Consider the following 15,288-nt stretch of genomic DNA (forward strand, 5'->3'; position numbering starts at 1 on the left):
TTAGAGGTAGGATTTCTCTCAGAGCAAGGAGGTTTTTCAAGCAAATTCTGATACCAAACTCTTTCCTTTGGAAGTAGGAAACAGAGTCCCTAGAGACAATTTACTTCAACTTTTGGGAACTTTGAAGATCAGTCTTTGAGAACTTAGTTGTTGTCTAGTGCCCAACTAGATGTTGTGTTTCTGAATAATAGAAATTAACAGGTGAACTTGGATGTCATGGATTAAAAATTAAGTGTCAGTGTAGATACTGTAGGAGCACTTTCATGTACTTTGTTGTTTCTGCTTCCAGGGACCTAATACCTATCATTGCTGCTCTGGAATATAATCAGTGGTTCACAAAACTGTCCTCTAAGGATCTAAAACTGGTAAGTAATCAAACATGCAGCAAATGTTGCTTGGCTTTGCTGAATTTCAAAAACCCAATAATTGTGGGAAAAAAACAATTTGTTTACTGTACTAGTAAGCTGTATACATTTTATTTCTTGAGGAGGTATTTTCCTTTAAATGATTTGCATAACATTTAGTCAAATTTGTAATGTGAGATGCTTCCAAGTATTTCCTCATGTATTCAGCTGTTTCAGGCAATTTAAGAAGATGAATAAAAAGATACATTTAGTGTAGCCTTTAGTATAAAGTCATTCAGTTGGCAAAAACTGTTAAAGTTACATTTGCACAGCTGCAAATAGCAGATTTTATATTCCTATTTTACACTCTGTCTCTACAAAGTTTCCCTTCCTAGGAATTTAGGAAAACATTAACAGGTAGAGTTCCCCTGGTCAAGTAATGATAGTTAATGTTGATTTTCTAGATGGGGTTTTGGGTAGATTTATATGAAAGCAAAATGAAATTAAAGTGAAATCTGTTTTCATAAGATATGAAGGAGAAAAATATTTGGTATATTTTATTAGTGGAAATAAGATGCTGTGTTGGGGTTGCTGCCAGTTCATATCAGTCATATGGACAGATGCTTATCCATAAATTAACTCTCTGGTGTTTGTTATGGGATAAGAAAGAATTTATATGTTTTCCTGGAGACTCTCACGTTTAAGCCTCTAACTTTCAGAGGTCATAGAATCTGGGGGTTTAAGATTTTCATAGTGAATACATCAGACTTGGAATGAGACATGGTTCTGTAGGACATGGAGGGTTGAGACTGGCTAGTGGGCAGGCGACTTGGTTCTCTGAATTTGCCTGGGGTAGGGGTGGCCTAAAACATTATAAGTATGAAAATGGACTAAACTCATTTGGGGTCCCTTAAGAGCCAATATGGTAGAGGAAAATGCATGAACTTGGAATCAGAAACCTGGATTTCAGATTTTAATTTTTATTACAAGGCTGTGGTACCTTAGATAACTTACCTGACCTTCCAGGGCCTCAGCTTCCTGCATACCTGTTATTGTGAGCTAGTTGGAACCATTTCTTATTCATCTCTACCCAGTGCTTATGAGAGTGTGTGGCTCATAGTAACTATTTAATAAAAATTGGTTTAATAAGTAGATGTCTAATAAGTTATCAAAGAGATTGAGAAATGAACAAATATGAGAGTATGAATTATGTGAACTATATAATTCAAACAAGAGTTGTGTCTGAGAAGTGATGATGGAGTGAGAGTTGGCATGAGTTGGAGCCAGGTGAGCTCTCAGGGAGCGGACAGGTAGCCATTATGGGAGACCTAAGAATAGAAGTCCCTTGTTTGCTGCTTGCTGGGATGGGACCATTTCCAGGACTGAGCCAGCAAAGAGTACAGGTGGGAAAGAGGAGCCACTGGAGGAATGAGAAGGAGATTAGTCCAGGGATTGTGGGAACAGAGAGAACAATGGTTTGCTACCATGTCAGTTTTTCTGGCTCATTCAAACATTTACATAAGCTTGTGAATTTCAAAATGGGGCCTCAAGAGGGTTTCAAGAAGGTTGTGGATATCTCACTTTTGGAGATTGTCCCAACCTGCAATTACAGGAAGGTGTCCAGGCAATTACTGCTGCCATTCTGTCATTATTCCTCCCAGGTATCATCTCCTTTCAGCTGCCTTAGATGTTTAGGACATAAAATATGCACCTAATCATTTCAGTCCTGGCAAAACAAACCATGTAAGTGCTAGTATGCTTTCTTGGGTGTCCTGGGATGGAAGGAAGTGGAGTGACAGGATGTGAGGGCTGCTCATGCCACTTTTCTATTAACTGAGATTTAAACACAAAAATACAGTTTGCATATATTTTTAATATTTGGTATTTTAAAATGAAGTGATCTTTGTGGATATTACTCTACAGGTCTTCAGAAAGAATACTAAATTCTTGATGTTTTTTACCCAAAGTTAAAAAGAAATGATACTTCCCCTTTTGATTGGTACTGAAGTGGGCAGTCTCAGAGCACTGTCTAACATTGGGTTTATTCAAAGAAAAGGACAATGTGAAGAAGCACATCTTTGGATTTTGTAAACATGAAGTGCAAGGGCAAAAATAAATGGCTGCTTCTCAAGTTATATGAGCTCTCTGGGTTAAGATTGTTCCTAGTCCAATAAAAGCCTCCTGTGCTAAGGTGCCACAGGAAAAATATGACTTTATGTTGGTCTTATGAAGCAAATTAGCAATCACTATTTCTAATTTGAGTCAAGGATTTAAAAAAAAAAATGGTACCGAATATGCAATTAGGACCATGTTTTTGGCCAACATTCTTGATTCATTTAAAAAAACAGTAGAATTGGGGTCTTGCTCAGCTTCTTCTGTTTTGCAATTCAGGCAAATTGGTGAGCATCTTTTTTTAGTCTTTAGGGAATGACATGCTGGCACCAGATAATGTATACGGTTTCTTTCAGTTCTAAAGTCCATTTTTTAAAAATTATTTTACTTTGCAATAGTTCATTTATTACTCTATAGTGATTCTAGTTTTTGTTGTTTACATTCCATTTTTAACTGAATGCAAGCTCCTGGAGAGCCACTGTATCCAGTTTTTAAAAAATTTCCTAAATTGATGCACGTAGTGCTGCACATGCTGTAGACATTTGGATAACACTATTGGAATTATCACATTATACTTAGTAGCTAGGTTTGAGTGTGTCTCCCTTTAAAAGTTTCATTTCCTTATATTCATCCCTGTAGAAAATGATGCTTTTAATATACTTGGCACTCAATAAAAATTAGTAGAATTAATTTAATCGTGAATGATTTGTTACACGTCTCCCCTACTGGCATTTTAAAGAAAAGTTGGAGACACTTTCGTACATTTTCCTTAATAAATTTGTATTACAGTATTTATACCCCAATGAGCTATAAATCTTCAAAGCATTATGGTAAATTACTTTTCTGGGTGCACTGCAAGGTAGCCCAGAAATGGTAATGATCCCAAGAATTATTTCTGGTTATTAGGATAATCTCTGCAAAAACATTATCTGAGTAATCACTTTTTATCATGACAGCACAGAATAAGACCAATTCCTTTGTATGTACATTGTGAGATAAAGAATTATACTGATAAGGGTGTCACCATTTTGAATATCATCACTGTCAGCATAATGTAAATTGTAGGCATCAGGTCAATTGGAGTTAATTTTTCTCTTTCCTCCTAAATCAGTGGGACACATTAGAAACCCAGCAATAGTGTAAAAGTGGCATTATAGACAGAATGGAATCAAACAGCAAATAAGAATTATGAGAGCCTTACATGCTGTGGGACTTGGGGTGTATCCAAGTTAGGTTTTCTTAAAAATACTTGGCTAGAGAACTTGTGCCACATTCAGACTGTGTTCCAGTTATGGTTAATCCAGTTGGGTATTTGTGATCTGATAAGTCAAAGTACTGTAATATTTTTATGTGCTATTTTAAGAAAAGAAAGTGCTTTGATATTATATGCCATGGCACATAGAACATGCCTTCTTTCTCTCACTCTTTTTTCTAAATATCATGAAGTATTTAGTACAGCCTAGGTTGCAAGGAGAATTTTAAAATCACTTTGTGTGTGTGTGTGTGTATGTGTATGTGTGTGTTTGCATGTGTGAAACAGGGTCTCTCTCTGTGGCCCAGGCTGGGATGCAGTGGTGCGATGACGTTTCAATGCAGCCTCGACATCCTGGGCTCCAGTGATCCTCCCACCTTACCCTCCTGAGTAGCTGGGACTGCAGGCGTGTGCAGTCTGGGACCCCACTCCACTACTTTTTGTATATTTTGTAGACATGGAATTTCACCGTGTTCCCAAGGCTGGTCTTGAACTCTTGAGCTCAAGTAATCTGCCTTCCTCAGTTTCCCAAAGTTCTGGGATTACAGGCACAAGCCAAAATGACTTTTTAATGTATAAGTAATATTAAGGTCAAGAACCACTTTAAATTAGTTTTGGAATGAAGCAGGTTATAAATATAAAAACATTAATAAAGAAAAAAAATGCCCAATTCTACCACCAGGGCACAACTCTTCATTTTTCACCGTCCCCTGAAAATTTTGTTATATGTTACTCATTTTAATTGTTGTAATCTTGTTTAACATATAGGCATAATAGTTATATAACTACATAATGGTTTTTTTGACATTTTTTATTACATGAGACAATTTATTTTATGTTTATTAACATGAGACAATTATTTATTAAGCTTTTTCCTATTATTAGGTTGTTTCCCACTTTATCCTATTTATGCTCCAGTAGGAACATCCTAACACCAGTTAGTGTTCATCAAGTACTTATTTAGCCTTCCTATTAAGTTTATGACATCTTTAAACCTTAATTTTCTTATCTATGAAAATGGAATAATAATCTTTAATGGTTTTATAATGAAATACACATAGAGGGCTTAACTCAGTGCCTGGCACATGGTGAGAACTCTGCAAAGATATTTTCAACATCATTATCATAATCACTAACACTTAATTTTCAGCTATCCATTTTGAATGTCACTTTCTTTGGGAAGTCCTCTAAGTTTCATGAGCCTGGATTAGGTGCACCTATATGTATGCATAGCACTACCAAAATGGTCTTTTTATTATTTTATCATAATTGTATAGTTTTATTTCATTCAGGCTACTATAACAAAGTGCCATATATTGGGTAGCTTATAAATAACAGGTTTATTTTCCAGTTCTTGAGGCAGAGAAGTCCAAGATCAAGGCTCCAGCAGACTTGGTGTCTGGTGAGGGCACACTTTCTTGTTCACAGGTGGTGCCTTTTAGCTGTGTCTTTACTAAGTGGAAGGGGCAAGATAGCTCTCTGGGGCCTCTTTTACGAAAGCACTAATTCCTTCATGAGGGCCCCACCATCGTGACCTAGTCAGTTCCCAAAGGCACCTAATTGCTAATGCTATCACAGTGGGGAAATTAGGTTTTTAACTGTGAATTTTGGGAGGTCGGGGGACACAAACTCTGACCATAGCATTCTTCTTGTCTGTTTCCCCTGCTGGATGGCACACTCTTGAAGGCCGGGACTTTCTCCTTTATATCATTGTATTTCTAGGATCTTCATCACGATGGTGCGTAGTAGTAGATGCTCATTCAAGGTTTATTGAATGAGTGAATGTTTTACTTAATTAAAACTTTGCATTGCATAGATTTATAACAATAAAGTTTTTCTTCTTTAGAGTTGTGGAATAGTCAAATAATGTTTTCTGTTACAGTCCACTGATGTCTGTGAACAGATCTTGAGGGTGGTGAGTAGGTCCAATCGACTGGAAGAATTGGTGTTGGAAAATGCTGGACTTAGAACGTGAGTATTTTCCTGAATATATAAATATGTTGCTTTAAAACTCTGTGCCATTTGCTCTTCTAATTAATTCATAGTTTTTTTTTTTAATTGGGCTGATCACATATACAGCAATGTTTTTCCTTCTGGGAAAAAAAAAATCCCTATAATTGCCATCACCATGAAGGCTAAGAATTTGGTAACATCTCTTGATACGGTGTCACTTGATATTTTTGAGAGTACATAGTATAGTTTTTAAGAGCATGGATCCTTGAGCCAGATGCCTCCTGGCCTTGCACAAGTTGTTTACGCTTTCTGTGCCTCATTCTCTTCACTCTTAAAATGGGGATAATAATAATGCCTATTTTATAGAATTAAAATTGCGAGGGTAAATGAATTAATATATTTAAAGTACTTGGCAAAGTGCCTTTTACTCTGTAGATGGTATATGTAGGTTTAATATCGTTACTGGTGGTCATAGTGATAACATATTTCGTATGACTTTACTGCTTTGCTTTGATCAGTTTTAGTCATTTTTTCTCCCTTTTCAGGTTAACACTTGCATAGTCTTTAGTGGTTTAGTAGTCACTACCTAAGCCTACTGTTAAGAGCGTAAGAGTTAGAATCTAGTAGAATAAAGATTTTACTGCTAAGTGAGGAGGGTTGACAGTTTCATAATCATAGCACTTAGTACATTATTTGAAGTTAAACATAACTAAAACAGTGGTTTTAATTTTTGCCAAAATGTAGCACTAGCAATTGTAACCTTTAAACTTAATAATTAGTGTAATCAGTTTTGCATTCACAATTGCATGGAATGAGAAATAAGATGTGGTGAATACTATAATTTTCATGAAAAGCAGGTTCAATCCAGGATTTTTTTTTTTTAAATTATGGAGGGGCCAGAAAGTACTGTTAATAGCACACAACAGAGTGCCTTTAAAGGGGCAATTGTATATTTTCTTTTTGCTTTTGGCCAATCAGAATGAACTATTTTCTGGCTGTAGCTTTACAAATTCTCTAATGAGGTGTTAATGGGTATTAAGAAATATATGCTATATAGACTAATATTGTAAGGGAGGTTTCTCTATTTAGATTTCACTCTGTTCTAAGCTTTAAATGTTCCATTCGAATGGTTTTACATTTTGTTATTTAATCTTATTGTTTTGTTTACACGCAGAGATTTTGCACAAAAACTGGCCAGTGCTCTAGCACATAATCCCAACTCAGGACTCCACACAATTAACCTTGCTGGCAACCCACTGGAGGATAGAGGTACTGCAGAGTTCTCATTATCATTGATGCCAGAATTGTAAAAGGATTAGAGAATTTTAATTTAGCCATGCCTGAAGAGCTGTATCAAGCTAAGTTGTAATTATAAGTGCTGTTAATGGTCCTGTTGGCTTCCAGTTCTTTCCACCCTTTCATATAAATGCTTATGTTACAATTGTATGATCTGCTTAACCTTTTTTGAAGTGAAACAAAAGGAAAGGAAGATATTATTTTTAATATATTTTATTGGTTACATAGTCCTGCATAACAAATTACCACATACTTGGCAGCTTAAAATGATACAAATTTATTATCTCATACTGTCCTTGGCTCAGGAGTCTGGGTACAGGTTAGCTGGGTTCTGTGCTCTGGGTCTGTCTCTATAGACAAGGCAAGTTGTCAGCAAGGGTTGTGCTCTCATCTGTAACCTGGAGTCCTCCTTAAGTTCACTGGTTATTGGTGGAATTAATTTCCTTGGAGCTATAGGCTCGATGTCCCCAGTTTCTTACTAGCTGTCAGTGGGCACCACTCCCACCTCCTAGAGGCTGTGCTCCTAGAATGGTTCTTGCCATGTGACCCCCTTATCTCACAACACAGAAGTTTGCTTTGTGTGTGAGGCCAGCTGGAGTACATCTCTCTGATGCTTTAGTTTCTTTTAAACAGTTCACCTGACTGCATCAGGCCCACCCATGACAATTTCCCTGTTTTTCATGAACTCAAAGTCAAGTGATTAGTAACCTAATCATGGTAGGGATGTCTCATTACTGTTGACCCTTGAACAACACAAGAGTTAGGGGCACTGACCCCAACCAACCAAAAATTCACATGTAACTTTTGACTCCCTCAAAACTTAACTACTAATAGCACGGTTGACTGGAAGCCTTGCCAATAAAAAGGTGACTAACATGTATTTTGTATGTTATATGTAGTATATATTGTATTCTTTAAGCTAAATAAAATTTTATTAAGAAAATCATAAGAAAAAGAAAATATATTTCCTGTTCATTAAGTGGAAGTAGATCATCATAAAGGCCTTTATCTTGGTCATCTTCACATTGACTAGGCTGAGGAGAAGGAGGAAGAAAAGAAGGCCTTAATCTTGCTGTGTCAGCAGTGGCAGAGGTGGAGAAAAATCCACACAGAAGTGGACCAGTGCAGTTCAAAACCATGTTGTTCAAGAGTCAACAGTATATTTACTGCTCCCCACCCCCATATTCAAGGAAATTGCACAGGGCGTATACATCCGGGGGTGAGAATCTTGGGGACTATCTTAGAATTCTCTTTACCACTATTATCTTTTAATATTTAACAAGATTTGAGTGTGAGAATAGGGAAAGGATGAAGGACTGTAGTTCACGAAGAGTCAGAACGTTTTATTAAAAGTGTTTGCATGGGTAGAGAGAGGAGTCAGTAGGTTTAGAAAGGGAAACTTGGGAATTTGAATTCTTAGTAGAACACTGATGGACAAGGTTTAAGAAGGAATTGGTTTATCTCTAGTGGGACTATTTTGTTTTCATTTTCTGTTGCAAATGTTTTCCAGGTTTGTTGAATAAGGCCTTTCACCTTTCAATGTTATATTTGATGAGTATTAATTTTTTTGTTTTGTTTTGAGAAGGAGTCTTGCTTTGTCGCCCAGGCTGGAGTGCAGTGGCGTGATCTTGGCTCACCGCAAGCTCTGCCTCCCAGGTTCATGCCATTCTCCTGCCTCAGCCTCCCGAGTAGCTGGGACTACAGGTGCCCACCACCATGCCCAGCTAATTTTTTGTATTTTTTTTTTTTAGTAGAGACGGGGTTTCACCGTGTTAGCCAGGATGGTCTCGAACTCCTGACCTCGTGATCCACCCACCTCGGCCTCCCAAAGTGCTGGGATTACAGGCGTGAGCCACCGCACCCAGCCGAGTATTAATTATTAAACTGAGCTGAATATATGATATAGATGTTCAGTTTTTCTTTTTGTCCTTAATATGGATATTGTTTTGTGCTGACAAAGATACCTAGGTTGTATTCAAGCAAAAATCTCCAGCGTAACTTGTCATCATCTAAAGTAGTGAATCTACAGGAAGATTGAGACTGAATTAGAAAACTAGATCACGCAAAAAGTACCCTCATAGAATAAGCCAAAGCTGAAATTAATGGACGCATAGTAATGGAATAGGAGTTTCTCTAGGGTATACTCAATTCTTAGGAAAAACAAATGTTTCTCTATTAGATACTACAGAGAGGTGAATGTGACAAAGTAGAAATCATGGTGATCACTGTTTATAGGAGGGCTATTTTTGGTTTTGTTTTTAAAATGGGAAGGATTCAGTCATATTTATCGACAGACAAGAAAAAATCTCTAGAGGGAGGTAGTTGTTTGAGGAAGGTTCTTAAGCAAATGAAATCCAGAGTTCAGATGGACCAGGAAGGGGACACTTCTCAGTGTTTAGAGAAATGCAAATCAAAGCCACAGTGAGGTACCATTTCAAAAGCAGTAGTATGGCAATAATCAAAATAAGTCTTAGAAAGGATGTGAAGAAATGGAAACTCCTACATTGCTGGTGGGAGTGTAAAATGGTACAGCCACATGCAAAACATGTTAGACAGTTTCTTAAAAAGTTAAACTTGACTCGGCGTGGTGGCTCACGCCTGTAATCCCAGCACTTTGGGAGGCCGAGGTGGGTGGATCATGAGGTCAGGAGATCGAGACCATCCTGGCTAACACTGTGAAACCCTGTCTCTACTAAAATACAAAGTATTAGCTGGGCGTGGTGGCAGGCACTTGTAGTCCCAGCTACTTGGGAGGCTGAGGCAGGAGAATGGTGACTGGGGAGGCAGAGCTTGCAGTGAGCCAAGATTGCACCACTGCATTCTAGCCTGGGTGAGAGAGTGAGACTCCGTCTCAAAAAAAAAAAAAAAGTTAAACTCAAATCTGCCATATAACCCAGAAATTCCACTCCTAGTTATATCACCAAAGAGAAAGGAGACTTAGGTCCACACAGAGACTTGTGAATGAATGTTTGTAGCAGTATTAGTTATAATAGTCAAAAAGTAGAAACAATCCAAGTGTTCATCACTGGAGAGTGGTTACATAAAATGCGGTATATATAATATGTGCACTGGAATACTACTCAAAAGAGAATGGAATTCTGACACATGCCACATCATGGATAAACCTCAAAAACACTGTTGAGTGAAAGAAGCTAGACTTAAAACACCACACATTGTTTGGGGAGATGGAAGAGGAAGAATGAATTTGAGGCCCTTTGTTTTCTCTCCCGTTGTCCGCTTCATGTTCTCTGAGGTGCAGCCACATTAGACAACTTGTCACCACAGGTGCAGTTTCTTCTGTCTTGCCCTCACTTTGGAGCTCCTGTGCAAACTTCCATAATAGCACTTACTTCATTCTGCCCACATGAGAACTAGAGGTGGACATTTCTCCCTCATGCTTCAGCACCTTGCGTCCTCTCATCCCCACTTTCTGGGTTTTCTGTCTCGCCTTCCTTCTTTCCTAAGATGCAAAGCGTCTAGTGTAAGACTTTGTCCACAATCAACAAATATTTTCTTTAAATCAAATTTGATTGATTTGATTTTATTCAATCTTAATGCTCTTGTATAGTTTTTTTATTTGCACTTGAAAATTACGGTGAAGTTTGAGAGATTTGTTTTGTATAGAGTCAGACCATGTGTTCAAAGATGATGTTTGCCTACTTTTTCCCTCTGCTTTCCTACTCCTGAGACCTGACTTTGTGTCCTTTTATCTAGCTGCATCCCATTCACCAATGCTGTCATTATGAATCATTCCAAGGATAGCCTTGAATACTCCTGCCAAGTCTGTTGTGTAGTTTCTGCTCACATACCCTCAAATTTTGACATCCTGGAAATATTTTCGCAGACCAAGACTTTTCTCATTTCTGCCCCTTCTAAATTCATTCATTGCTGTATTTGCCAGTGCTCACAGACAACTGCCAACATTCATATCTCCCACCTTTCTTTACTCTTGGGGATGAGCCTCCTGAACACAAATTCTTTATTCTTTTCATTCAGGCTAAATACCTGAAGATGATTGGTAGCTTTTCTGCTCATGGATGGAAATTCCACAAGAAATCTAATTGAGTGTAAAATATTTATTGAAATTTCAATCTAGAGAAAACTTTTAGTAATTTTTGTTCTCAAGCTTTTCAGTGATGGTATTTTGTGTTTGAAACTAATAAAAAGGGTGAATGAGAGGTCTGTAATTAAGTTATACAGGATATAAAAAAGACTAAGCCAGGACTATTATTTGTAAGGAAGCTCAAAGAAATACAAGGGCCTGGGCGCGGTGGCTCACGCCTGTAATCCCAGCACTTTGGGAGGCCGAGGCGAGTGGATCATGAGGTCAGGAGATCGAGACCATACTGTTCAATGTGGTGAAACCCCATCTCTACTAAAAATACAAAAATTAGCTGGGTGTGGTGGTGTGTGCCTGTAATCCCAGCTACTTGAGAGGCTGAGGCAGGAGATCGCTTGAATCAGGGAGTCAGAGGTTGCAGTGAGCCGAGATTGCGCCACTGCACTCCAGCCTGGCGACTGAGAGAAATTCCGTCTCAAAAAAAAAAAAAAACAACAACAACAACAACAAAAAAAAAAAACAAGGGAGATAAGGTCTTAACAGTTAAGTGGCCAGGAATTCTGAGGAATTTAAACAGCAAATGGAATGTGGTTTTGTACCTAAACCTTCCACTCAGAGACTTATTTGGAAACTCTCAAAGAGTTGTATGATATGAATGTTGATGCAGCAAATCTCTGTTATTTTCACATCTATGTACAGAGGACCAGGCCTGCAGTCTTCTGATTGCTGAGGGGGTTGTAGTAAAGGAGGTTCGAGTATGACTTAGTAAGCAGAGGTATAATGTGTATGAGTAATCCTTCAAATGCTAGATACCCTCCTGCTCTCTTTCTGCAAGAGCAACACAAGATGGTGAACAGACCACACACATACACAAGCTATTCTTATCCTTGTTGCCAGGCCATGCCTGTTCACCAGCTTGCTCTTGGTCTTCATCTAACACAGTGTTTTTTTAGACTGTGGGTCAAGACCCATTAGCTGGCTGTGAAATCAATTTAATAGTTCATGACAAGCATTTTTTTTTTTTAAAGCAGTGGAATAGAACAGAAAATGTCAGAGTACATTGTTCAGGGGAAACTTTAGTTTTAGTTTTCTAATACTAATATATGTGTGTACATTTATGCTTTACTTCTCTAAGCATTACAAATTCTGTGTTCTGTTTTTCCTAGTTATCTGTCCCAATTACCTTAGTTTTTATGATTTCAGCGTTTTCAGAAATGTCTGTCCTCACTTCTTCTCACTTTTTTTTTTTTTGAGACAAGGTCTCACTCTGTTGCCCAGGCTGGAGTATGGTGGTGTAATAATGGCTCACTGCAACCTCGATTTCCTGGGCTCAAGCCATCCTCCCCACTCAGTCTCCCAAGTAGCTGGGATTGCAGGTGTGCACTACCACACCTGGCTAATTTTTAAATGTTTTTTTTGTAGTGATGTGGTCTCACTCCATTGCCCAGGCTTCTCCACTCACTCTATTCAAAATTCGATTATTTCATTTAGACACCATTTAGAATCCTAGCTCTAGTGTTTTTTGTTGACCTGAAGTACGCTCTTATTTTTTCCCAGCTATTTGGGGGTGGCTCTGATTTGATCTTCTAAATAAGACAAGAGACTTACAGATTCTAGGATTGCTGCTTACTTTTCTTGGTGTTTTAGGTCTTTCATGTCTCAGTGTATATCAGTGAGTCCCAGAGTCGAAACATATGGGTTTAATTCCTGGCTTCACAGCTTTCTAGCTAAGTGTTCTTGGACAAGTTACCTACCTTCTCTATACCTCAGCTTCCTTATATTAAAAATACGATGATAGTACCTACCAAATAAGAATGTTCTAAGGATTAAATGAAATAATTGATATTTTTATGGTTAAACAGGTAAAGCAATATTTTTAAAATGGCATAGATTGGCTGGGCACGGTGGGTCACGCCTGTAATCCTAGCACTTTGGGAGGCTGAGGCGGGCAGATCACAAGGTCAGGAGATCAAGACCATCCTGGCTAACACGGTGAAACCCCGTCTTTACTAAAAATACAAAAAATTAGCCGAGCGTGGTGGCACGTGCCTGTAGTCTCAGCTACTCGGGAGGCTGAGGCAGGAGATTCCCTTGAACCTGGGAGGAGGAGGTTGCAGTGAGCCGAGATCACGCCTCTGCACTCCAGCCTGGGTGACAGAGTGGGACTCCATCTTGGGGGAAAAAAAAGGGCATAGATTTAGATTTAGGGCATTTAAAAGTTGGAAGTATTGACTCAATTTTTTCCAGTATGCCTATATTCTTATATTCTTGGTTCCAAGTCTTTTCCTCTCAGCCTTATTTTTGAAATAGAAATACTTCATTGTATTTTGCTTTTTCACTTACTTTCCTTAGTGTTACTGAACTCTCCAGGAAAGTTATAGAATTGGTGGAAATGTAAAAATTTTTACTCACCTGTGCTCTGACATCCACAGTGTTCCAATCTGTATGCTTTCTAACAGAGAAGAGGCCTTTTTTTTCTCCCAGAAACCACTACCAAGATCAAGAGACAGAATGTTCCCAGCGTTCTCCAGACTTACCTTGTGGTTTGCCCCAGTGATTACCAGCCCTGTCCTCTACCACTTGGAAAAGATAACTACTATTCTGACTTCTCTCATGATGGATGAGCTTTGCCTGTTCTTTGCCTATGTACTCCTTTGTGTGTGGCTTCTTTTGCTTCTCTTTGTGGAGAGATTTTTTAATAATAGATTTGTTTCCTTGAATAGATAGAGAACTATTGAGATTATTTACTTCTTCTTAAATTAGTTTTGGTCTGTCATGTTTTTCATAAGGGATTTGTTCCTTTCTATTAAAATGATAGTTTTTTGACTTACAGATGTGTTTATACCCTCGAGTTATAATTCAATGCCTGTAAGATCTTTACATTCTCTTTTCATTTGATTTTGATAATTTGATCTCTGTTTCTCATTTATTTATTTTACCAGTCTTGCTGGAGTTTATTTTGTTAGTATTTTTAAAGAACCAACTTTGTTAAATTTACTTATTTTTATGGCTGCTATCTATTTAACTGGATTCTTCCCTTTTTCTTATTTTTTTTTCCTTCCTTCTGTTTACAGAGGTGGGTGAGGATTAATTTGCTGTTTTTTGAGATGGATAATTAGATAATTATTTTCCAGTTTTTTATCTTTCTTAAAATATGTATTTAGGTCTATTGATTTCTCTCTAGGCATGGCTCTAGTTAGATCCCAAAGATTTTAATACCATAGTTTTTAGATTTAACTCAAAATATTTTTAAAATTCCCACTGTGATTTTTGACTCTTTTGTTATTTAGAAATATATTGCTTAAGTTATAATTATTTGGGGATTTTCTAATTATCTTATTGTTATAATTCCTATTTTAACTGCAGTAGTGGTAACAGAGAACATACAAATATTCTGTGTATGAATTCACAGTACTAAGGAACATTCTGTTATTTGTTGAGACTTTCTTTATGGCTCAGTATATGATTCCTTTTGGAAACTATTCAGTGTGGACTTTGAAGAAATGTATTCTATAGTTACTGGGTACAGCATTTTAAATATATCAGTTATATCTTTTTTCATTATGATCTTGATATTCTCTATATCTTTACTGACTTTTTCTGTTCATTTATTAGCTACTAATAGAAGTGTGTTAGAAAACTTCTATTATTGTATATGCGTGTGTGTTTATGTAATAATATGTGTATTTTCCTTTTATTACTGTCAGATTTACTTTATATATTTTCAGATGATGTTAATCAGAGCATAGATTTAGAGTAATTGTATCTTTTTAATTAATGAAATATTCCATTTATCTTTAGTAATGTTTCTTAAAATTTAAATTGTCTTATTGCAGCTACATCAGATTTCTTTTGGTTAGTGTTTGTAGCATATCTTTTTTCACTTTTACGTTCACTTCTGAATACATATATCTCTAGGTGTATCTCTTGAAAACATTTGATATTTTTATTCAAATAAATCATCTTTGACTTGTAATTTGAGTCTTTATATTTATATAATAATATTTTTAAATAATATAAATTTAAATTAAATATTTATATTTAATAAATTTATATTTAATGTAATCATTGAAATATTGGGTGAAAATCTGTATTACTATTTGTTTCCTTTTTTTTTTTTTTTTTTGAGTTGGAGTCTTGCTGTGTTACCCAGGCTGGCGCGATCTCGGCTCACTGCAATCTCCACCTCCTGAGTTCACGCCATTCTCCTGCCTCAGCCTCCGGAGTAGTTGGAACTACCCGCGCCCACCACCACGCCCGGCTAATTTTTT

The 15,288-nt window shown here is 37.2% G+C and overlaps 1 protein-coding gene across 15 annotated transcripts in view; it reads left to right on the forward strand.

The window, feature by feature from the left end:
* CARMIL1 (capping protein regulator and myosin 1 linker 1) overlaps positions 1-15,288 on the forward strand; it is a 342,528-nt gene that overhangs the window by 187,900 nt on the left and 139,340 nt on the right. For all 15 annotated transcript variants that reach the window (XM_063707376.1, XM_063707383.1, XM_063707384.1 and 12 more), the window contains 3 exons: positions 290-365; positions 5,591-5,679; positions 6,836-6,930. In XM_063707376.1, the coding sequence (XP_063563446.1) occupies positions 290-365; positions 5,591-5,679; positions 6,836-6,930 (260 nt within the window). The remainder of the gene's footprint in view (positions 1-289; positions 366-5,590; positions 5,680-6,835; positions 6,931-15,288) is intronic.

This window comes from Gorilla gorilla, chromosome 5, assembly GCF_029281585.2.
Source record: "Gorilla gorilla gorilla isolate KB3781 chromosome 5, NHGRI_mGorGor1-v2.1_pri, whole genome shotgun sequence".
Taxonomy (NCBI): Eukaryota; Metazoa; Chordata; class Mammalia; order Primates; family Hominidae; genus Gorilla; species Gorilla gorilla.